The 24,944-nt window shown below is 43.5% G+C and overlaps 2 protein-coding genes across 3 annotated transcripts in view; one reads left to right on the top strand and one right to left on the bottom strand.

Annotated features, from left to right (window-relative positions):
* The window catches only part of Ptcd2 (pentatricopeptide repeat domain 2), a gene marked incomplete at its 5' end in the record, with an annotated part of 28,562 nt that extends 26,783 nt beyond the window's left edge, over window positions 1-1,779 (bottom strand). The window contains 2 exons of the mRNA XM_040728817.1: window positions 369-461; window positions 1,632-1,779. Of these exons, the coding sequence (XP_040584751.1) occupies window positions 369-461; window positions 1,632-1,779 (241 nt within the window). The remainder of the gene's footprint in view (window positions 1-368; window positions 462-1,631) is intronic.
* The window catches only part of Mrps27 (mitochondrial ribosomal protein S27), an 84,466-nt gene continuing 61,239 nt past the window's right edge, over window positions 1,718-24,944 (top strand). For both annotated transcript variants that reach the window (XM_021223027.2, XM_040729103.1), the window contains exons 1-4: window positions 1,718-1,929; window positions 10,816-10,893; window positions 18,974-19,044; window positions 20,970-21,028. In XM_021223027.2, the coding sequence (XP_021078686.2) occupies window positions 1,857-1,929; window positions 10,816-10,893; window positions 18,974-19,044; window positions 20,970-21,028 (281 nt within the window). In that variant the 5' untranslated portion in view covers window positions 1,718-1,856. The remainder of the gene's footprint in view (window positions 1,930-10,815; window positions 10,894-18,973; window positions 19,045-20,969; window positions 21,029-24,944) is intronic.

The following is a 24,944-nucleotide window of genomic DNA, read 5'->3' as shown; positions in this document are numbered from 1 at the left end:
TTCTTGAACTATATAGTGTATACAAATCATCTGCCTTTCCATTTGTGTCTCCATCAGTCTCCCAATTGATGCTGATGCTGGTCCTCAATCATATTCTGAGTGGCACAGATCTAGATGACTGGCCACAGGGCTCATTTCACTATTTCCCTGGGATCCTGGGGGCAGGGCTAAGAGAAGAGTTGTAGACTTTCAGTAGTAGTGTGTGAGATGAAAGGTAGACTAGGAAACGAAGCAAATGCTCTCTCGCGCTCTCTCTCTCTCTCTCTCGCTCTCTCTAAGAGGCAGGTCTTGGAAGAATAAATAGAGACAGAGAGGAAGTTTGAATGAGAATCGATAAAAGAATTAATGAAACAAATACTATTTATTACCTTTGGTACTGGGAAGGTTACGTGCAATAGTCACTTTCTTTTGTTGGAATTCCTTTAATTTCACAATGCTGTCTGTGAGTAGGTATCTTTTAGCTAAAAAAAAAAAAAACCAAAAGAGAAAATAATTGAAATTATTTTGATTGTTCTTTCCCCTAGCAAATAGCATGTTAAAGCTTGGCTGCCTCTAATGAACTCATCCTCACCTATTAGAGTAATAAATGGTCCATCTTGATATATACAAACATGATAGTATCCCTGGTGGGGAAACAAACATCTCCAGTCTACTACTGACTGCAAATCTTGGCAAAAGTTTTACGTTTCAAAGTAGGTAATGATTAATGGAGTGTGAAGACTAGTTGACATGATAAGACACAAAGAAGAAATGGTCATCTCCCATCTAGTTAAGCAACTGCATACACACACACATACACACACCACGTTTGGTTTATCTTGGTTCAAGAACCATGGGATATTGGGAAAAGCTACATTGTGACCTCCAGTTTTGTAAGTTCCGAATTGAAGACGGCCTTTCAGATCTGGACTCAAGCAGCCTTAAATCAGAAGTCACCGACTACAGCTTAGTAAATCTGGACTGTATCCTTCAGCATCTTTGGCTATGCACGAGATAAAAACAAATGAAGCTTAGCCAAAAAAATCGTGCACGGATTCTGCTAAGATAAAGTAATAATAAAAGTAGCTATTTATGAAAAGCTAATCCTGCGAAGCTGTCAGACCATGTCTTTTGTTCAAATACTCCCCTAGCCAGCTCCTTGTGACCTTGGGCAAGTGACAACCGTGTCTGTTTCCTAGTCTGTGAATGTTATTACCTCTACGATTGGATGATGACTGAAGGAAAAAAAAAAAAGCTCATATATGTAAAGTACACCAGAACGTTAAACACTTTTATTACCACTCAGTAGCAGTCTCACGTTTACTATTTACAGAAAGGCAGCAAGGAATAACTTGGGGGATGAGGAAGCCTGTCTTTTAGCATGTAAGCAGCACGGCTGGGGTTCCCATCTCTTAAATCCTCCCACAAGGTGAGGAGTGCTCTCCAAGAGCAACGTGGACCTTTGAGTCCAGACCCTAGCTGCCCTTTGCACCAAGGCACCAAGTGGAGGTGTTCACGGTCTCTCGCAAACGGGGCTGCAAACACGTGCAACCAGAGGAAAAGGTCGCCGGAACCTGCTCCAAAGACACCGCTGGGGTCACATGCTCCTCCTCTTCCCCCTCCCTCCTTCCACAGGGTGAAGCCGCGGGTACCTCCGAGAGTGCAGCGGCCGCAGGCAGAGCCTGAGCCTGTCACCCCGGGATGCCACGAAGGACGTGGCGCTCGCAACTGTTCCAGGGGCCGAAATACCGTAGCCATATTGTCCCGGCCCGGACCGCACCAACTGCGGGACCCGGCAAGGGGGAACGCCCTAAGTGGTCCACTTCCGGCGGAGGTGACACCCCCCCGGGCCGGCGTTCCACTTGGTACGCTTCAAGATGGCGGCCCCCATGGTGCGGTGTGGGATGCTACTGGCTCGGAGACTATCTACGCCTCGCCTTTCCCTGGCAGGTTGGTGGCTGCTGCCTTGGAGGGGCCCCTCCAGTAGGCCCCCCAAAACGCTGTTCACTGAAGGAAGGGAGCGGTAGACTTTCAAGAAGAGCACAATGCTTCTGGGATCCGGTTGCTAGAGAAGCCTTTTAGGTTATTGGTAGTGTAGAAAGGAGAACTAACGCATTTTTCTTTAAGGGTAGTGCTCGCCAGTCCAAGATTACAAAAAGTAGAGGAAGGCTATGGCATGAGAGATTTTGCGTATACCTTTCAGGTTTAATGTGTTATGTCAGTAGACATTTTGCTAACCATGTAAAACCCAAATATATTCGCCCCTGGGGATAGAACCGTTTTCTTCCTCCTGAAGTTTCTTTGGAGGGGCATCAGGCAAGTTTTCCTTACTACCTGGTACTTGATGGTCGGAACCCCGGTTTTTACCTAGCGAAAGGACCTCTCAGTACTAACTTCATTTTCCCCGATGACCTTGGTCACAGCTTCTACCTGACATTTCCTTGTTACCGTTTTCCACATGTAGGTGAACAAGTATTAATAGTTATTTGTAGAGCACGTTGATGTCTGAGTTGAATCGCACGACACCCAAAGCCTTTTTAGTGCATCTGATGATGAAAACACGTTTTCAAATATTTACAAAAGCCAAGTTTGCAATGGCTACAACCTCATGTTTGAAGATGTGCCGGATTATAGGAGTAAAATGTACTAACCACACCGGGATGTTTCCAGTGCCGCTTATCTCCTCTTTTCAATGAACCTCCCGTAACACCACCTAAAAAAAAAAAAAAAGCAATATACACTTGCTCACATATTTAATATACAGCCATTAAAAAACTTTATAGTTGACCTAAAGAGTTTTCTGAAGATTAACTGATTGAACTACCTGGTAGTTCATATCACACATTTGGTCAATTAATATGAACAATACTTGGTACTAAAGTAAGAATGTTCTGTAGAGTTACTTAATATTTTGGTTTATGTTTGCTAGTAATTCTTTGAAATCCATTAAGATCCCTATCTAGTAGATAAGGAAGGTATGTTGGTGGCTTATAATGTCTGGGACAACCATTCTAACAAGGGAATGAAAATTTCTTAGAGCAACTTGAGAGAACCTTTAATTGAGTAGTTTGATTTTGGTTTAAACTAGTAAACATACTGTGCCTGTGCTATTCCAACACAGTAGATGCTAGTACCTGTAGCTATTTAAATTTAAGGTGAAGATACATAAAATTAAAAACTTAAGTTTCTTGGTAGTAGAAGGTGTTTTAAGTGTTCATTGGATCTATGTAGCTGATGGCTTTTGTCTTGAACAATTTAGAAGATTTTCATCACTGCAGTAAGTTGTATCAGACAAACACTACATTAGGCCATAGGTGGAGGCTTTAGGGAGGCAATATAAGTACACAGGACTCATTACTTGGGTTGTGGATAAATAACTTGATTTAGAGACATTGAAATGTTTGATCTGAAAATTACTCTGCTTTGTACAAATGTGTAACAGATCAGTCAGTCTATGCAACACTTTGAGACTTCTACTTATTCTACTTAAAATATGATGAAATGATCAAAAAGATGGAAGAAAAATTGGCTGAGATAGAACAACAAAGAAGAGTATATGGAAAGGATAGAGGAAGGAAGCTTACTCCCTTGTTTAGCAGACGTTAATACACTAGTGAGTCCTTAACTACCATGCTGAGATAGGTAGTGTTCCTTCATTCTGTGCATGACGAAAGACAGAGGTACTGCACAACCTGACTAGTCATTCATAGCATTATTGGCAAGGCAAGGGTTAGAAGTTAAAGTGTGACTCTGAAGCTTGTGTGTTTCCACAATCACATTATTTCCTTTTTTGTTTTTTGTTTTTGTTTTTCGAGACATGGTTTCTCTGTGGCTTTGGAGGCTGTCCTGGAACTAGCTCTGTAGACCAGGCTGGTCTCAAACTCAACAGAGATCCGCCTGCCTCTGCCTCCCGAGTGCTGAGATTAAAGGCATGTGCCACCAACGCCAGGCTTCCTTTTTTCAACAACAACAACAAAAACCACTTGGAGACATTTCATTAAAGGCCCAAATAATGAGCCAGGCCTGGAGGCTCACACCTTTAATCCAAGTACCTGGGAGGCAGAAGTAGGTGGATCTCTGAGTTCAGGGCCACCCTGTACTACAAAGTTCCAGGACAGCCAGGGCTGAAACAGAGAAATCCTGTCTCAAAAATAAATAAATAAATACAAGCAAGCAAACAAACAAACAATAAAGGCTGAAATGAAATAACAATAAAATGTATAAGGAACAGATGTGTTTTTTTCACTAAATTTTGGTCTTTAAAAGTATTATAGAAGTCAGCTGGGCGGTGGTGGGTGGTGCACGCCTTTAATTCCAGCACTCGGGAAGCAGAGGCAGGTGGATCTCTGTGAGTTCAAGGCCGGCCTGGACAGATAGCCTCCAAAACAATACAGAGAAACCCTGTCTCGAAAAACCAAAAAAAAAAAGTATTATAGAAGTCAATGGACAGAATATTTCTTTTTTATTGAGGATACTTATTTTAAAGAATATTGTTGCTCAAGGGAAAGCGTGGGAAATTGTAAACTCGAGTTCTTTGAAATAGAGTCTCACTATGTTTGGTTGGTTGGCCCGAAATTCTGTATAGGGCAGATTGACCTTGAACTTGCAGATACTCCCACCTTTGCCTCAGCCTGGCTCAGTAAACATTTTGAGTGGCACCTGTAGAGAGGAATTGGGCAGGCTGAGCCCTAAGCCTGTGAGTCTGAAGCCTGTTTGTCCCTCTTACTCATTCTTATGTAGTGTGAGGACTTTCATTGTCATTACCCCAAACTACTGTCTGCATTTTAGTGAGATTCATATGCATACTAAAGTTTGAGAGTCTAGATTTTCCACTTTGTTTCTGGTTGGCTTCGTTTAATCCTTTGCCCTGGCTGTGGAAGTTCTATGCTTGTAACATTAATATACAGACCCCCCCCCCCAGAGTGTAGTGATGGAAAGACCTTTGTGACATCTATAAAGCATTATACAAAGATGAATGTGCTGTTTTATTTTATTTTTTAAAAAGTTTATGTGTGTGTGCATGCACACGTGTGTGCTTCTTTGCACATGCTTGTATGTGTGCATGTATGTAGAGGCTAGGAGTGGGCAGATATCATCTTCCGTCATTCTCCTCCGATGTACAGCTCAGGTTGTCATGCCTGTGTGTCTGTTATGATCTCTGGGTAGCTGCTTTCCCTTCATTGAATTCACATGCCATACAACTCACTCATTGAAGGACAAAGTTATGACTCATAGTAGAAACACTGAGCTGTGCAAACATCTTTACAACCAACTTAGGATATTTTTATCACACCTCAAATCTATATCTCTTATACTCTCACTTTCCCAGATCCCATTCCCAGTTCTAGGCAACAAGTAACCTACTTCCTCTCTACATTCGCCTATTCGGATATATTTCATTTGAGTGGGATATGATATGTGTTCTTTTGAGACTGATATCTTTTCACTTAACATAATGTTTCAATATTCTTATTTTTAAATTGCTAAATAATATGATGTAGAAAGCCTTGGTATATAACCTGTGGATATTTCAGGCACTTCTGCTTTTTATCCATTATTAATAATACTTCCATGAACGTTGGTATATAAATGTGATGCAAATTTAAGTTTTCATTCTTATAGCTACCTAGGAGTAGAATTGTAAGGTCACTTGGTAATTGTGATAACACTTGGGGCTCCACCTTTTTCCCAGTCACCTTCACCACAGTATTGTCTCACCAGTGATGTATACAGTTTTGTTTTCACCCATTACTGTATTTTCTGCTTTAAGATTGTGGTCTTCAAGAGGCAGCTTTGCTTTGTATTTTCCTACTGGCCAGTGATGGCAAACATCTTGGTGTGTGCGGGTGACTGTGTGTGTATGCATGTATTCAGCTGTCCATAGTCACAGGTTCTGCATTTTTCTTAATTCAGTTAACCTCAAATAAAAAGTACTTTTTAAAAAAATTACACTTGCACTGAACATGTAGCTTTTTTTCTTTCTTGTCACTATTCCCTAAATAATCAAACAAAATAGCTTTTTACTGTAGCAGAAATTTTAAAAATTGAGAAAGGTATGCCTCTGTTATATTCAAATTCTACATCACTTTATGTCAGTTTTAAAATGTCATTTTATGTCAGGACTTTTTGTGTGTCCATGGGAAATCCTGGAACTAATTCCTCAGAAATGGAGGAACAATTTTGTGTGTGTGTGTGTGTGTAGTGTGTATGAGAGTGTGTGTATGTATGTGTGTGTAGTGTGGTGTGTGAAATGTGTATGAGTGTATGTGTGTGTGTAGTGTGGTGTGTGTATGTATGTATGTGTATGAGTGAGTGTGTGTGTGTAGTGTGTATGTATGTATGTGTATGAGTGAGTGTGTGTGTAGTGTGTATGTATGTATGTATGTGTATGAGTGAGTGTGTGTGTGTAGTGTGTATGTATGTATGTGTATGAGTGAGTGTGTGTGTGTGTGTGTGTGTGTGTGTGTGTGTGTGTGTGTGTGTGTGTGGTATTGGGATTGAACAGAGACCTCACATATGCTGGGTTAGCACTCTGTCAGTAATAGCCCCAACCCCTTTTGTACTATTAAATTTTTCTTTCTTTCTTCCTTCCTTCTTCCTTTCTTTCTTTTTTTTTTTTTTTTTTTTTGATCTTAACTTGGATGTCTTTCTCCCCCCCTTTTTAGTTTAAATTAGAAACAAGCTTGTTTTACATGTCAATCCCAATTCCCTTTTCCTCCTCTCCTCCCCTGCCCCCCACTGACTTCCTATCCCATTCCCTTTCTGCTCCCCAGGGAGGGTGAGGCCTTCCATGGGGGAATCTTCAAAGTTTGCCACATCATTTGGAGCAGGGCCTAGACCTTCCCCCCGTGTGTCTAGGCTGAGAGAGCATCCCTCTATGTGGAGTGGGCTCGCAAATTCCATTCATGTACTAGAGATAAATACTGATCCACTACCAGAGGCCCCATAGATTAACCAGACCTCCAAACTGACATCCACATTCAGGGGTCCTATGCTGGTTTCCCAGCTATCAGTCTGGGGTCCATGAACAACCCCCTATTTCTGAGGGTTTCTCCAGCCTGGTCTTGATCCTTTTGATCATCTCTCCTCCCTCTTTGCAACTGGATTCTAGAGTTCACCTCAGTGTTTAGCTGTGGGTGTCTGCTTCTGCTTCCATCAGCTACTGGATGAAGGCTCTAGGATGGCATAGAAGGTAGTCATCAATCTCATTATCAGAGAAGGCATTTAAGATAGCCTCTTGACTATTACTTAATTTATTATTTGGGGTCAACCTTGTAGATCTCTGGACATTTCCTTAGTGCCAGATTTCTCTTTAAACCTATAATGGCTCCCTCTATTATGGTATCTCTTTTCTTGTTCTCCTCTATTCTTCCCTTGACTCAATCTTTCTGCTCTCTTCTGTCCTCCTCTCCCCTCCACTTCTCCTTTTCTCTTTCTTCTAACTCCCTCTCCCCTTCCCCCACGCTCCTAATTAGCTCAGGAGATCTTGTCTCTTTCCTCTTTTCTGGGGGACCATGTATGTCTGTCTCTCTTAGGGTCCTCCTTGTTTCCTTGTTTCTCCAATGGTGTGGATTGTAGGCTAGTACTCCTTTGCTCTGTGTCTAATATCCATATATGAGTGAGTACATACCATTTTTGTCTTTTTGTTACTGGGTTACCTCACTCAGGATGGTTTCTTCTAGTTCCATCCATTTGCCTGCGAATTTCAAGATTCCATTGTTTTTTTTTTTTCCTCTGAATAGTACTCCATTGTGTAAGTGTAACACATTTTTTCTATCTACTCTTCAGTTGAGAGGCATCTAGGTTGCTTCCATGTTCTGGGTATTACAAATAATGCTGTTATAAACATGATAGAACAGATATCCTTATTGTATGAATGTGCATCTTTTGGGTATATGCCTAAGAGTGGGATTGCTGGATCCTGTGGTAGACTTGATTCCCATTTTCCTGAGGAACCGCTATGCTGATTTCCAAAGTAATTGTATGAGTTTGCAATCCCACCAGCAGTGGAGGAGTGTTCCCCTTTCTCCATATCCTCTCCAGCATAAACTGTCATTGGTGTTTTTGATTTTAACCATTCTGACAGGAGTAAGATGGTATCTCAGAGTTGTTTTGATTTGCATTTCCTTGATGGCTAAGGAAACTGAGCACTTTCTTATGTGTCTCTCAGCCATTTTAAATTCCTCTATTGAGAATTCTCTATTTAGTTCTGTAGACCACTTTTTAATTGAATTATTTGGTGTTTTGGTGACTAGCTTCTTGTGTTCTTTATATTTTGGAAATCAGCCCTCTGTCAGATGTGGGGTTGGTGAATATCTTTTCCCATTCTGTGGGCTGCCTTTTTGTTTTGTTGACCGTGTCCTTTGCCTTAGAAAAGCTTCTCAGTTTCAGAAGGTCCCCCCCCCGGTTTTTTTTCAAGACAAGGTTTCTCTGTGACATTGGAGACTGTCCTAAAACTCTCTTTGAAGGCCAGGCTGGCCTGGAACTCACAGAGATCTGCCTGCCTCTGCCTCCCAACTGCTGGGATTAAAAGCGTGCACCACCACCGCCCAGCAGTAAAAATTTTAATTACATTTATTTATTTACTTTGTAGGAGAGGGGAACATATATATGCTGTGTCTCCATGTGGAGGCCAGAGAATCAATGACTGGGATTATAAACTTGTGTTACCAGGTCCAGAACATCCCACTCCCCCTTTTTTTGAAATATATGCTCAAATCCTTTGCCTACCTTTTCAGTTGGGTTGTTTTATATTATTAAGTTGTAAAGGTACACTTATTTTTTTTCTATGTTGTAGATTTCTAGCATCCCTGCGAGTGTCCTTTACTTTGGTTGAGACTGTCATCAGGCCTTCCTCATTTATTCTAGGAGGTTATGTGTATTGAGTGTTCATTGAGTACTGTTGAAGCCAGGCACTGTGCCAGCCACCAGGAATTGAGCTCTGTCACCTGTGTGATGGTTCCAGTTTAGCTTTCATCTCCTCATGGGGCTCTGAGTCATTGATAAGATACTTCTCCTTATGCAAAATAAGGGTAAATATGTTAATCAGAATCAAATGGAAATGTTTTCAGGATTGATAACTATAACATCTAGTTAATGACTTAGCAATAGTTCTGCAGGTTATTTGGGGTCTATGAAGGATTTTTAAGACCCTGAAGGCCGGGCGTTGGTGGCGCACGCCTTTAATCCCAGCACTTGGGAGGCAGAGGCAGGTGGATCTCTGTGAGTTCGAGGCCAGCCTGGTCTACGAGAGCTAGTTCCAGGACAGCCTCCAAAGCTACAGAGAAACCCTGTCTCGAAAAACCAAAATAAATAAATTAATAAACTTTTGCCAGGCGTTGGTGGCGCACGCCTTTAATCCCAGCACTTGGGAGGCAGAGGCAGGCGGATCTCTGTGAGTTCGAGACCAGCCTGGTCTACAGAACTAGTTCCAGGATAGCCTCCAAAACAATACAGAGAAACCCTGTCTCGAAAAACCAAAAAAAAAAAAAAAAAAAAAAAAGACCCTGAAAACCTGGGCTGTAATTTAAGTGTATAAATAACTTTCAGTTTTAACATTAATAGGTTAAAAATACCAACATTTTTACGAATAAAATTGCTGAGGAGTTTTTCAGATTTTTCTGCATTTTGTTGTGAACTGTGCAGTACTCACAGAATTTTTATTAAAAATACATAAGCTAGAGATTGCAAATACAATAGAAGTCGTATTCAGTAAAGCAGATCTTTTTTTAAACACTTTTTTAAAATTATACATTTAAATTAGAAACAAGCTTGCTTCAAATGTCAGTCCCAGGTCCCTCTCCCTCCCCTCCACGCCCGTTCACCCCCACCAGCCCCCCAGACCCCCACCCAATCCCCACTCCATTCCCCAGGGAGGATAAGGCCCTCCATGGGGGATCTCTAGAGTCTGTCATTTCGTTCTGGGGAGAGCCTTGGTCCTCCCCCAAGTGTCCAGATTGAGAGAGCATCCCCCATTGTGGGATGGGCACCCAAAGTCCATTTGTGAGCCAGGGATAAATACTGATCTACTACCCAAAGCCCCGTAGATTGCCTAGGTCTCCTCACTGACACCCACATTCAGGGGTTCTGGATAAGTCCCATATTGGCCTCTCAGCACTTGTTCAGGTCAGTTGTTTCTCTGGATTTCACCAGCTCAGTCTTGACCCCTTTGCTCATCACTCCTCCCTCGCTGTCACTGGGTTCCAGAAGTTCAGTTCCGTGTTTAGCTGTGGGTGTCTGCCTCTGCTTGTGTCTGTCACTGGATGGAGGTTCTAGGATGGTATGTAAGATAGTCATCAAAATCATTATCAGGGAGGGGCATTTAAGGTAGTCTCTCCACTATTGCTTAGCTTGCCAATTGGTGTCATCCTTGTAGATCTCTGGAGATCTCACTAGTGCCAGATCTCCCCTCAAACCTAGAATGACTCCCTCTATTATGGTATCTCTCATCCTGCTCTCCTCTGTTCTTCCCCCAACTCAACCTTCCTGCTCCCCCATGTCCTCTCCCCTCCTCTTCTCTCCCTCTCTTTTTCTTGGCTCCCCCTCTCCCCCCATGCTCCCAATCTGCTCAGGAGATCTTGTACCTTTCCCCTTCTCTAGGGTACCATGCATTTCTCTCTTAGGGTCCTTCCTGTTTACCACACTCTCTGGCAGTGGGATTGTAGGCTAGCACTCCCCTGTTCCATGTCTAAAATCCATATCTGAGTGAGTACATACCATGTTTGTTTTTTTGTGACTGGGTTACCTCACTCAGGATGGTTTCTTCTAGTGCTATCCATTTGCCAAAGTGGATCTTTTAAACAACATGCCTGTTGAGATGATTGTCTTTTCCCTCAGGTAAAAGATGCCTACTTTCTGCAGCGTACATGGACAGCCACCAGTGGGAAGCAAGAGAGAAGGAGCAGTGCCACCTGGGTAGGTGCCGCCTTCTATCCTGTCATTCACGGTCACTCCACGTGTCTCACATCATGTGCTCCCATGAAGCATACCTGAAAAGATACTGTTGCTTACAGAAGTGCATCTTAAGACCTAAAAAGAATTATGTTCACACTTGGCACACCATTGCTGCCCACTACATTCCTCATCCTGTCTTAGTGATATTTGCCTTGATGATCACACGCTGAGGTTGTGTGAGCAAATCTTGCTTTTTGCTCATGTAGTTTCATGCAGCCTGTCTCTGTTTTACAGAATTTTATACCTTATACTATTTTTTAAAAATTTTCAATCCCATTATTTTCTTAACTTATCATTACTAAGTGACAGATCTTCTCATGGAAGCCATGAGAAGACAGTGAACATCTTCCCAGGAGTAAGCTCATGTTTGCCTCCTATTCCCCTTCTTTCTTTGTCACAGTTCACAGATAGTGGCCTTTCTTGTCTACGTTATCAGGGCTTAAAAGAAGTCACTGACCCCACAAGCACATTTTGCAAATGTACTAGCAGACTTCTGGCTGTCCTGTAATAGATAGGACATGGTCAGGACACCGCAGAGTGAATAGATCGGAGGTGAGCGATGAGACTGGTGTCGAGCACGTGAGTTCCAGGACTGACCTAACATCACCCCACCCTTGTGCTGCTGTTAGTAAGAGCAAAGCCCTCTTTGTGATGGAGTCTTCAATGCAGGCAGGTAGATGACAGCTCTGGCTACCTTTGGGATGTTAAGAATGATCATGGTCTTCCCTGAGAATGTGAGTTGCAGGGTTAGCCAGCAGCTCTGGAATGGGTGTGTAGACAGGACCAGCCAAAGCAGAGCTGAGTAGGGGTGAAAGTGAGTGATCAAGCTCTGCATAGGGAGTTCACAGTTTGACTCTTGCTTTAAAGGGTTAAACAGCACTGTATAGTGTCTTGAAATTAAATTCAAAGCTAATATAATGTTCCTATACATAATACTTTTAAATTTACATAATTACCATGATATAAATAGAAACAAAAATGAAATAATTTGGTGTATAGTAGTGTTTCAAAATGTAATGAGCTGTTTAGGCCTTACTGAGGAGTCAGAAGGAGCTACACGCTTGCGTTCTGAGTGCACAGCTACTGACATAAAGGACAGTGGGCGTGGTCACAGATGTACTGTACAGGCAAAATCAGACACGGCAAGTGGCTGTAGAATGACAATTTTATTTACAAAATGAACAGTTTTGGGTAAGGCGCTGGATAACTTAAAAGTCTGTATTTAGTCAGTTTGCATTGAAGATGCATTGAAATGCAGCTTATTTTTAATTATGAAAGAAGTACTTTGTGTTTATATGTAAAATAAAATTAGTTCTGTTAATTAGAAACAGGTTTTAAAGTAGTAAAAACATCTCTCACTCAACTTGGAGGTGAGTTAACCACCAACAAACACAAGCTTCCCATCAGTAAGTACCCCAGCCCCCCAGTAATGGGATTATAGGCCATTTTTTGTTTTTATATGGGTGATGGGGATTCACACTCAAGTTTTCATGTGTGTGCAACAAGCACTCTTACTGAATTATATCTAACCCCTGGAAGTGTTGTTGACTCAGAAAACTAGCAAGTTCCTCCCTACCCTTTGCCCATAGTCACTTTCTGTTACCATTTTGATAAATTTGTTTTTGCTTTCTCGTTTTGTGGTGTGCACATGTGTGAGCCTGTGTGTGTAAAACCTATTGTGTCCCTTTCAAAGAGGTGTGCACATGCTATTTTTTAATTATCTGAGTTTGTTTCACGCATTATAAATCTCTATCTTACATTCTTCAGCATGCATTACCCAACATATTATATGCCATAGCATATTTATGGAGTTCATTAGTCAATGCTTCTTTCCCTATCTTTTTTGTCATTTGACTCTAAAAATGTCCTTTATCACATTTTTTCCTCCTCCAATACAGGAACCATCCGTTCACATTGCATTTAAATCAAGTCTTCTTTAATATGAAGTTATTTCTTATGCTGTTATCTTTCCTTTTTAAATAATTTATTCACTTTTAGTCTATGTGCATTAGTGCTTTGCTTGCATATGTGCCTATGTGAGGGTGTCAGATCCCATAGAACTGGAGTTCCACGGTTGTGAGCTGCCATGTGGGTGCTGGGAATTTATCTGGGACCTCTGAAAGAGCAGCCAGTGCTCTTAGCCGATGAGCCACCTCTCCAGCCCCCCATCCATCTGTGCTACCCTGTTCTTATCTTTATGGTAGGTTCCTGTTTCGCCTCCCCAGCCAGACTGCTCTTTGATGTTGTGGCTGTCAGGGTGTGTCATCTGGACACAGGGATGTCTGTCTGTCTGCCTCCACTAGCTGTGTCGGCTTCCATCTTGTAGTCATGTGCATCTGATTCTCCACTGCAACCCTGACTGGCTTCCCTCCCTCTTGACTAGCAGCCTGTAAGTAGGGAGACATTTAACATAATGATGATTTCCTGCTGCTTCTCAAGTTTGCCCTTGGATTTTTTTCCCCCATTCATGCTTCTGGCCTGAGTCAGTCTATACTGTGAAGGCTGCAATGAATGATTTTCCAACTCCCCCAACCCCTCCTCTTACTGTTCGGCACTCAGTGTTCTCCTTAGGCAACAGACCTTTTTCCTGTTGTGGTTCTCACTTATCTGTCACGCATTAATTATGTTGACATCTTGTGGATTTATTGGTGGGATGTTTTTAGTGGTTCATTGCTATCACTACTTGGAAGTCCAGTGTCCCATGCCTGGCTGGCTAGTATAAATGCTTTCCAGTTAGCTTCGATATTCTCATTCTCACCATTGCTTCTTACTCACTTAGCAGTGTGTTGTAGGCTTATCTTGTACCTTCCCTTCCCTAGTCCTGGACTCAGCCCTGTCTTGGGAGCTCTCACTCCTTATAGTGGGGAGTGTATTAGAGGCAGGATCTGGGTGTTGAATGTCACTTGATCCTTACCCAGAAATGCTAAGTTTCACACCAGTACCTCTGCTCTCCACCCATCTGCATGGGTTTTCCCCTGGCCTTGCCGTGATCTCCCTTCTCTGCTTAGACCTTGGCTCCCGGCCGAGGCAGGGCTTTGTGGGGAGAGTCACAGCATTGCATGCTATACCAGCTGTCTGTCTTCTTTCCACAAAGTATCAGCTATGCCTTCCAGTCATTGTGGACGCCATAAATAACCTACACACCTGCTGAGACGCCCTCTGAAGTCAGTGATTCACCTCTTTAGAAGCCGCTGTACTAGTAATAATCCCAGTGCAGCTTCAGACTTAGAAAGATTGTGCCATACATGAATTCTCCACAATGCTATGGAAATACAAATAGAGGAATGGTGCATTCTGGGAAAACTTCTAAACATTTTCCTAGGTATGAAGAAAAGATGAGGAAATGGAGACAGCCACTGTTTGTGTCTTGTGTTAGGTATAGTTAGATCTATTATATGAACACAAATCCAGGGATCTTTGTCCTGGCTACATGAATAAACAAGTTACTTACCAAAGAATGAGGATGATAGTCTGTGACATAAATGTCACGGGAGCAATTGTGCGTCCTGTGTTAAGAGCAATACTTGGAAAAGCAGATTAAATTACTGTTTACCGAACACCTTCTGTCATTGTTGCCCCTCTGCCTCCTACTTTGTTTTGAAAAAGGGTTTCTTTGTGTAGCCCAGACTGTCCTGAAACTTACTCTGTTTCAGGCTAGCCTTAAACTCACAGAGATCCAATGGCTTCTGCCTCTTGAGTGCTGGGATCAAAAGCATGGGCCACCACTGCCTTGTATGTTTTCCTCCTGTGCCTTTCTTAAGAAGTGTCATGTGGGTTCTGCACCTAAGAGACTGGCATCTGAGTTTGTGTCCCCGTCTACCACTTTCAGTTGTCTCTGTCCATATCTATAGCTATAGATTGGGGGTGTGTGGTGTCTGCCTTAGTTCCTAAACATTCAGCTTAGAAATAAGTGGAATGAGTCCCTGGCCGGCCCCTGGATATAATATTTGATGTGAAATGAAGTTTGGTATTCAGACTGCTAGAAGACTGTATTTTCCCATTGTGTAGCAGAAAGTAACTGCTGCCGCCTCTGGTTCATACAAGCACTTCTTGTGTGTGGCATGACTGCTTGCAGGGAGGCTGCCTGCTCCGGGTGCTCCTGTGGCTGCATCTCCGCTGACCAGGCAGTAGATGGCAGTGTGGTCCTTGCGAGAAATGATCTTCCTTCTGCGCTGGGCGCGGACCTATCAGGAAGCGCGCGCTCATGTGGAGCGCCGTGATTGGACATCGGTATGGGCGGGCCGTGAGTTGCTCGGGTCCGGCTCGCTGATTGGTGGAGAGAGGAGGGCCGATATGAGGCTTTTGCTCCTGTGGCCCCCATTGGTGAGGCAGCCGGTGTGGCGTCTTTGGCGCCGCCCGCCGGCCCTGGAGAGGCTGCTTCTGGAGTCCTTGATGGTTAAAACGCTGCGTTTCTCTTTTCCTGAAAGTTGCTTGTTGCATTGCCTTGTACATTCCAAATCCACTGGTTCTCATTTATGTCTAGCCTGCCCCTGAGCTTGCTGCTTGCTTGCTTGCTTTTTGAGACAAGCTCATGATGTGCAGTATAGTCTGGCCTCAGACTCCCGGGTACTAGGATTATAGACATCAGTACTATGCCTGTTTTTTCCTATCTGTCCCTTTCATTTGAGCTTTGCTGCAGTATTTACATAAAACCAAACCATACCTAAAGCACACGGTTTAATAAGTTTTGACGGATATGAAGCTGTACATGACCTTACACATCACAGTCCTATCACTATCCAAAGGCAGTTTTCTCTAGTCTCTTAAAATTGTTCCCTTCTTTCTGCTCCACACTCAGGCCCCCAAGCAATGGTTGCTATGCTTCTTATCCTTTAGATTAGTTAGCTATTTTTAGATTCTGTGTAAAAGAATACCCCTTTGAGCAATATCCTTAGCTTGGCATATTTTGAAGGTTTCAGAGGCTTCAGAGGTGACTTGTGGTTTAAAATTCTCAGAGAGCAGCAGTCCTGTTTATAGAGGCATTGTTTTCCAGTTTCTCTTTTCAGTACAAATACAGCTCCAGACTCTGACGAGAGCCCCCTAACCAGCTTCATCTTGTTGCCCTCTGATACTGCCCATTATTAAAACCAAGGGTCTATGCCACAGGGTCTCCCCAATGCCATGGGGAGAGTGCCACAGTAATTATTCCCTCAGCCCTCCACGTGTGAATGTCTGTGTGCCCTGGCAATTATACCTACCTTTTTCAAAGCTCAGTTGTATATGTGAAAACAATTACTATTTAAGTGCATTATTTTTTGGTAAGAAGGGTGGCTAAGACAATATAGTTCATCTTATTCCAGAGATAAATTCTACTTAGCATCTTCTTTGAGCTTCTGAAACCTGCCTCCTCCCTCTTTTACATTCTTCTCAACTGCCTGCACCTCCAGCTGCTGGCTCTTGCTGACAGACCTGGATGCCCCTGGTTTACGGCAAACCTATAGAATATGACTCTTACTCTGGGTGGGAGGCCTGGAACCTCACAGGATTGTTTTTGTTTTTAAACGTTTTTATGTTGTGCCCCCACCCCAGGCAAGTTTCTCTGTGCGGCCCTGACTGTCCTGGAATTTGCTCTGTAGATCAGGCTGGCCTCAAACTCAGAGATCCTTCTGCCTCCACCGCAATCCTGCTTACAGTTTTAGGGAGTTCACACCATCATTATAGAAAGCCAGGGTCCTCACTAAAACCTTTTATGTCCTTAGATCCTTGGTGCTATTGCTATCTTCAAACAAGAACAGTTTACTACTGTCCTGTGTTTCATCTTCTAAACATGTTTCCATGTTCTGTAGTTGAACTCCTGCTAAATGAAGAATTCTTACTTCTGGTCCATTTTCCCATAGTCCGTGTTGTCCACAGCCCTCAGCTTCAGTGTGTATTCCTGGGGAGCTGAGGACCCAGCAAAACAGCGTCTTTGGCACAGGCCCTTGAACAGAACTCGGGCATCTGTTGGCCCTCACTCGTGCATGAAGTGTGACTTTGGCTGTGGAAGGCCACGGTCCAGAAGCCTGTGGTGCTGGCCCTCCATATGCTGCAGCTGTCCCGCTGTCCTAGTCCTCCCGCCCTTGGCTGTTTTCTGCCTCATCCATCACAACAGCGCTGTAAGGCAAGGTGATTGGTCCCATAGTGTGTTTGCAGCAAACCTTTCTGACTTGCAGTATGTAAATGCTATTCATCAGATGAGGGCTTGGCAGCTCTTGCCTTTTTTGAAGCCCTGGCCAATTCCACTTGACTGAAGATGCCTGGGTGTGAAGGCTTCAGATAGAATCTGGTTACTATGCCTGGAGGTGACCAACGAAGCTGTCTCAGTCCTGTGATGAGTGAGATGCTGTGCGTACCGTGAAAAGGACAAGGGAAGGGTGCTTGCTGGCCATTTCAGTTAGGCCAGTAGCTCCTGATCCTGTCTTTGCTTGCTTGCTTGAATACAGTAGACATTTTCAATAAAGGGAAGTGATTCCTCATACTGATCATTAATGTAAGAGTGGCCATAAGTGTAGACTTGAGAGAACTGTTTGGTATCTAATTATGAGCAACTAACTATACTCGACAATATTGGTCCCCTAATAGGAAGGGGTTTTAAGGATCTGTTTGTGGGTTTTCTAGATGCTGTAGCCACCTGTTTCAATACAGGGGTGGGGTTGAGAGGACAAACATTTCCTTAAGAATAGCTCTGGCTAAAGAGAGAGCTCAAGTAAAATGAGAATGGAAACTTAACCACTGGGTTTAGCAATCTGGAGGTGTGCATCAGTGTTAGAAACCCAAATCTGAGAGAGCCTGGAAATACTAACTGTCCTGTCGGGTGAGTCTGGGAGAGGCTTGCTGTTAGGGGCACAGAAGAAAGAAGTGACTGTGAGGATAACGAGAGCATGGGGAGTTTTTGTTGTTTATACCATTTATCCCTAGAAGGCAGGGTGTCTCGGCACAGAGGTCACGGCCTGGTAGATCTGATAGGATGATGTTCTTTAGATAACTTTTAGTGAAATAGGATTGAATCATGAGCAGAGAATGAGGGGAGCTAGAAAATATTGTAAGTTTGAGAAGCAGTGGTATGATGTGACATAAACCATTTGGAATGTGTGTTGTCCAGGATCACAGGTATCTTAGGGTGAGTGTGACATCACAAGTTCCAAGTGTTCTTACTGGTGTTCTATTGAGAGGAGCCAACACCTGGGTGGTGGAGGCTACTAATCAGGAAGGAGATAGTCAAGGGAATTCTGCTTTCTTTGTTCAGAAATATCTGAAGGCCCTTTGTAAATGGCCATTACAAAACCTTTAGAGTGCTAACGTAAATTTGACTGCTGTACACCTCTGGGGAGTCAGCGATGGTGACTGTTACGATAAGGCGTAAGGGGAATTTTGTGTGTGGTACCTTGGCGGATTCCATGTCAGGAAAGGTTGACCAAGGCAAGGCGAGGGACAAACATGCCAGGCAGCTTAAGTGAGAAGTTCTATTAGAAAGGGGGTGGGGGGGAAGATGGGGGAGAGGTAAATCGACACAGAGACAGAGGGAGGACAGAAGAAAAGGGGAACCATAGGGAAGAGAGCGGGAAAGAGAGAGCAGAAAGAGAGGAGCCGGCAAAGAGAGTTTGGAAGTGGGCAGGGGTCTTTCTTTTAAAGGGGTCCTTTGCACCTGGGCTGACTGGGGTACTGCCTGAGTGCATTCTTCCAGGTGACAGGGACAGGCCAGCATAATGCCTGGATCCTTATAGTGACAGGTTAACTGCACCTGCCCGATCTCGAGTTTCTTTTTTTGGAGTCTGACAAATGTAATACTTTGTGTTTACTTACAGAGGTACCTTATTGATCCACTTTTAAGAGCTAAATTTGTATTTTTTAATTATTATTTTACATTCTCTAGTTCAACAAATCATTTAAAATTGTGACTAACTAATGTCAGTTGTCCTCAGTATCTGAAAAAGAGCAAGAGTGAGCATCTGTTTTGATACTGACTTTGTAATGTGTGCGGCCATCTGGCAGAAGTCGGATCTGGGAATTTTTCTGGAGAAATGTGTGTGTTTAACAAGGTTCTTTCTCCTTTGTCTTACAGCTGATCTTGCATCCTTAATGGACAAAGCTTATGAAAGGAAGTTGCCTGTTAGCTCTTTATCGATATCACGGGTAAGACCTTTGTAAAAGAAAGTTGGCTGTTAGTTCTTTAGCAGTATCACAGGTGAGAACATTTCAAACACATTTTCAAAGAAGGAAACAAGCAAGACTATAGACAAGGCTGTGTTGTAGAAATAATAGTAACCATGGGAACCATCTTCCCCCAGTATAGTATGTTTTTATAATTACCAGTAGATACTTTATGATGTAGTGGCTGAAAGGAAAGGAAATAAATATACCAGACTCAAGTTAGCGGTCACTGATTTAGTTTTCATCTGGTTACACTATAATGTGTTTTTAAAGCTAATCTATCTTCAGTGTAAGAATAGTAAACATACTTTCAGTAGCCGACTAGCTATGAAACAGTGGGTACCAATGTTGAACTGACTGCCGCTAGCTAGTGGGGAGAACGAATGTCAGGCCGGCGGCAGTCGGGAGTAGGAGCTGGTGGGAGCCTCTCCAGAGCACTTCCATGGCAGGCGCTCTTTTAGTTTTCTGTCACCGTCATGCGTGTGCGTTTGTGAGGGGCATGGTGTTTGTGAGGTACAAATGACGAGGGAACTCCACATTCGCACAGCTTGTAAGCAGAAAGACTGGGACATCAAAGTCCACCTCTGTTGCCCCTATCAAATGTACCTGGTCTGGTCTCCATGGTGATTTCAGGTTATGATACCGGAAGTGAGCAGGATCCTCCAGTAGGAGGTATTAAATCTGGACAAGGGGAAGGAAAGAAACTTTCCTTCCAGTCCTGATCCTTTCTCTGTGCCTTTTGCCCTCTTAATAGGGAAACAGTTCAAATGTCATCACTTATTTGAGGGATTCATGTCCAGCAGGCAGGAGAAGAATTGGGAGGCCATTGTTTTCAGGGTGGCCAGCCTTCTGCGGGCTGTAACGTCTGATTTTTGTTTAGGCAGCACTTGGAACTTGAGAGAGCTTTTGTGTGCATGTTCCAGTCTGAGACTCAAGCTCCGCAGGGCGGAAGCCTGTAGCTGTTTATACAGATGGAGCAATAAGTCCCAGAGGGGCTGTGCCATCTGTTTGCGCCACAGCAAGCCATCAGGAGAGCCGCTTCTCAAGCTCAGGGCCTGTGTTTGCACCACGTGTTATCTGCCCTTAGTGGATTTCTAAATCAAACCCACGGTCCTGGTTATTTTTAGAAAGTCTCCCCTTCTTCCCTTCTCTCTCTTCATGAGGTTCTACACTGTCCGCACGCCTGGGCTCTTACTCTATCTTCCTGCTTCTGATTTCCCACTTGAGGGCAGAATCCATCCTTGGGTAATATTTTCTGCTCATTTTGATAATAGGTAAGGAACATACTTGCAGATTTTTTTCATTTTTTTTCTCAAGTGTTGGAGATTGAACCTACGGCCTCATGAATGTTAGTCAAGTGCTCTCCACCAATGAGCTGCATCCCCAGGCCCAATGCTTAGTAGATGCTATAGCTTGAAGGGAGCCTTCAATCCTAAAACAGTTGTTCCATATCAACACTAAAACCAGAGTGAAAGTGGTTACACACTGAATTCTCTACGTTAGGTTTTTATGTTCTGAACAATATTGTTCCAGCCTAAGAGTCTGCACCATTTCAACCATGTATTTGGAGGATGAGATGTAAAGACAGAGATAAAGGTAATGATAACTGTAAATAGTACTATAAAAAAAACTCGCACCTTGTTCGTCTTATATGAGCAGGGTTCATGTTTGGCTTTTACTTGGTGCTTTATTGTTCTGTTTTGTTTTGAACCAGAGTTGTTCTATACATAGAAGACAAGCTGTGTTGTATGATTTGTTCTCACCAGTATGAAGTATTTTCAGGATGGAGCCATACTAATGGAACATCGTTCCAATAAGAAGAGTACATGTCTTTTAAGGATCAGTGTATGAACTCAACCAAACATATGGCATAATATATATTTAACCAAAACTTTTTTTCCCTTTAGTTTGTGGACAACATTTCGTCTAGAGAAGATATAGATTCTGCAGAGTACTATCTTTACAAGTAAGCTCGCCCCTTACCTCTGCTTCACACCCGCTTCTAACACTGGCTGTTTGTTTTTCTTCTGTAGTACTAAGGGGTGTGTGTGTGATTGAACCCAGTAGCATGTGGCCCAGAGCATTAGCAGAAGATTCATGTAGTTGCTGGATTCTGTTTCCATGTAGACCATGTGTAAGACCCTTGCTCCATTCATGACCATGCTGCTGTAATTTGACATCTTGTGGTTTACTTTTTTTTTTTTTTTTTTTTTTTTTTTGGTTTTTCGAGACAGGGTTTCTCTGTATTGTTTTGGAGGCTGTCCTGGAACTCGATCTGTAGACCAGGCTGGCCTTGAACTCACAGAGATCCGCCTGCCTCTGCCTCCCGAGTGCTGGGATTAAAGGCGTGTGCCACCAACGCCCAGCAAGAAATCATTTTTTAAATTCTGTTCATTATCAAGAAAATTAGCTGCTTTTCTCAGCTTTTTTTTTTAAACATTCTTGTGACATCATAGATCCTTTTTTGTGTTTAAGAATCTGGGTAACCTGTACAAAGATAGTGGTAATGATGCTTACTCATTGTCTAAATGACTTCTGCTTCCCAGCTTCAGAGAATATACACAAACATACTAAGGCCTTAGAAAAATGTTTGTGAAAATTGAAAGTCAGGAACTATGGACTCTTGGAGTTTCTCTTGAGTAACTGAAATCAGAGGTAGAGCTTGGACACGTGGACACCAGAGACCTGATACTCTGTGGTACTTCTACTAGGTAGGCCTTCTCTGGTTGTTGTGGCTAAGATCTTTACAGAGTGACTTTTATCCTCTCAGAATGACCAAAAAGTCACATGCCTAACATGAATATCAAGCAACTTCTTAATCTTAAATTGCCCACAGCTTCCGGCTGTCCTGCCTGCAGGCAGCATTTCTTATTCCATGAGGGGAGTTCCATCACTTAGAACAGTGGTTCTCAACCTATGGGTTGTGCCTTTTGGGGATCAAGTGACCCTTTTACAGGGGTCACCTAAGACCATCAGAAAACACATATTTCCATTATGATTCATAATAGTAGCAAAGTTATATTTATGAAGTAGTAATGAAAATAAATTTATGGTTGGGGTTCACCACAACATGGGGGGCTGCATTAAAGGATTACAGCGTTAGTCAGGTTGAGAAGCACTAGCTTAGAGTAAAGCTTATTGCTACCTGTAGTATAGGCTTACGTCCTTCCCTGCCATGGCCTGTGGCCACCATCATAGTTTTATTGACCAGTGGAGAGCTGATGGACTTTCTGCCATAGAATCTGGGCATGGATACCAGCAGGTTCCAGGACTTGTGGCACACACTTGCCTTCTCATCTTCTCATCCCTAGAGAACATTTAAAATATCTAGACATCACAGACATGAAAGCTTGGGAACTCCAGCATCTTGGGGTACCAACAATCATTGTAGAAAGGCTACTTTTGGGACAGCAGAAGGGACATCTGGACATTTGGTGTGGGCCATGCACTGCTCTCTGGGAGCCAGCCACACTGGAGTCCTCTGCTTAGGGTAGAAAAGGAAGCATGGAGGAAAAGGAGTGGGTGCCGTAGTTACCACAGCACAGCACACAGTGGGTGTTTAAGGCAATCTATGCGTGCACAAAAATCCAAAACAGTGATACCCTGCATCTGAAGGGAAAATAAGCCAGGATAAAAGTGATTCAGACAGCGGGAAGATTGAAGCTATGTGAGAGTCAACACTTGGAAGACAGGGCATGCTAACAATTCCATGTCTTGGTGTTGCAGAGATGCTTCAGTTGAAGTGAGGCATCAAAAAGGTAAAAATTGACACAGTAGGAAGGACCTGAGGCAGAGGCTTCATGGGATGGGTGTGGTTTGTCTGGGAAGCTGGGGAAACAAGCCCGAGAGCTCAACACACGTGCTCCCTGTGGTCTGTAATACACTCTGTCCTGTGGTCTGTAATACACTCTGTTAGGAGGTGCCTTCTGGCTCCTGGGGCATGGGGAGGGGGATGAGGACCAGAGAGTGGGAGAAACCCAGCTGTGCTGCCACAGGCCCTTTGCTTCTGCCAGAGAAGCCACACTTCCTGCTACTTTCTATATCGGAGTCAGCAGAGAACATTTTATAGAGATCTGCAAATTGGGTTAGCATAAAAAGCACATTTTAGTGTCTTAGCATTTGCTTCCGTTATGTGTAGATGACAGATGCCTGCACTATTTGCAGCATTTGTCTTTCTCACCAATTAAAGTCATTGATTTTTTTTAACTGTATCACATTTGTAGCAGATTTCTGAAAAGCACTCATGGCAGCTCAGAAGCCGGTAATTAGACCTGGTTCTGGCTCTGGGGTTCCACGCACTAATGAGGCAGCACATATGTTGCCTTATCTCAGAACCTCTTAGTATCTTGATAGTTGTATTTCAGTGTAATTGATTTCAGTTGTGAAAAACCAGTTTGGAGAAGGGGTTCCCACACCCACTTAACAGAGGTGCAAAATACAAAAGGTTGAGGGCCTCCCCTGAGGCCTTGCGAGCTATAGGTTCCTTTGCCTGGTCTTAGGCCTGCTTCTTTCTGTGGCCTTTGAAGTATTCTATCTTTGTGCTCTTTTCATACAAACACTTTCTCTTCTTATTCCAGCTTGCCCTGTGAAGGAAGACAAGCACATGATTGATAGGTACTCTGTCTCCAAATGAAAGATTAGGTGCAGTCAGTCCCTTGGATCCCCATCAAGATGAGGTGGGTGAGAAGATTCGGCAGGCCCCAACAGGCTGTCTGGAGAGCAGGGTTGGGGAGCAGGGCATTTCTGTTGTATTTTGGTATCATCAGCACCCGGTATGCGGTGAGGTCAGAAAGCAGCAGCAAGTGAAGGTTATGTGGTGCAGGAACAGTCAGCCAACGGCAGCTGACACAGAGGCCATTCAGCGGCCAGAGTCTGGGGTGGCGCTTATTCTTTTGACTTAAGAGCTTCCATATCCTCTGCCAATTTTTAAAACAGCCAGGCTCCTAACACTTTTCTCCCAAGCAGAGGATTTCAGTTTACTGTTCTGCTGCCCTTTAAGAGGGGAAGATTTCCTGCCTTTACTGTCGCTGACAGCATTCCTAGGCGTTAGCTTTGTAGCCCTGTTTACTGACACGAAGGCTAAGCGAGGTTGCCCCAGTGGTGAGTATGATGTGTGGGAGCTGCCTGTCCTGAGCTGGGAGGCCACAAGCTCCAGATGGAGGCAGAAGGCAGCTCTGTGAAGGCAGCATGGGCCTTGCCCGGAGCAGGGCGATCATGAAGGACCCCGCAGGGTGCCGGTTGCTCCTAAGGGAGCTACAGCAGGATTCAAGAGTGTGATGCAGAGCACAGTGTGGTGGGGGAATTGGGATTACAAACGAAAGGAAATCCCTGGAATGTCTTGTGGACTGCTCCTCTGTTTATTGTGAGACTGTCACTCTTTATTCCTTTTGGAATACTCCTGCTTAGGGTCAGGGTTATTGTATGGTGACTGTCTATAAGTTTCATACAGTGAACACCTCTTTTCCATTTTTGGAGACCACCTTTCCTGGGCTTTCTAGTCAGGTTCTGAGCTGGACTCCCCTGTCAATGTCTACTGTCTACACTTAGACAGTGAACCCAGAGGCTGATTGTGTCTCCATATTCAGGAGACAAAACTACATGCCATAGGGAAAGCATGCCATCAATAAAGCCGTTATCTGTGTGGCTACAGCAAGCTTTGACAACTCCAGTGTTAGCATTTTAGGACTGTAGTAATGACATACAACTCCAGCTACCGTACTTCTGCTCTCCCTTTTGGTGTCCTCTTTAATGAGAATGTGTGCACATTGCAGTTTTAAAGGCTTATTTAGGCTTCTCCATCATTTGGGGGACTGGTGTTTACAAAAGCATGAAATTGAACTTGTTCCCCTTTCCCTCAGAGCATCAGTCATCAGAACTGGTTA

Source organism: Mesocricetus auratus, unplaced genomic scaffold (genome assembly GCF_017639785.1).
Source record: "Mesocricetus auratus isolate SY011 unplaced genomic scaffold, BCM_Maur_2.0 Super-Scaffold_100020, whole genome shotgun sequence".
Lineage (NCBI taxonomy): Eukaryota > Metazoa > Chordata > Mammalia > Rodentia > Cricetidae > Mesocricetus > Mesocricetus auratus.
The sequence above is the reverse complement of the archived record's forward strand: the minus strand, read 5'-3'. Positions and strand labels throughout refer to the sequence as shown.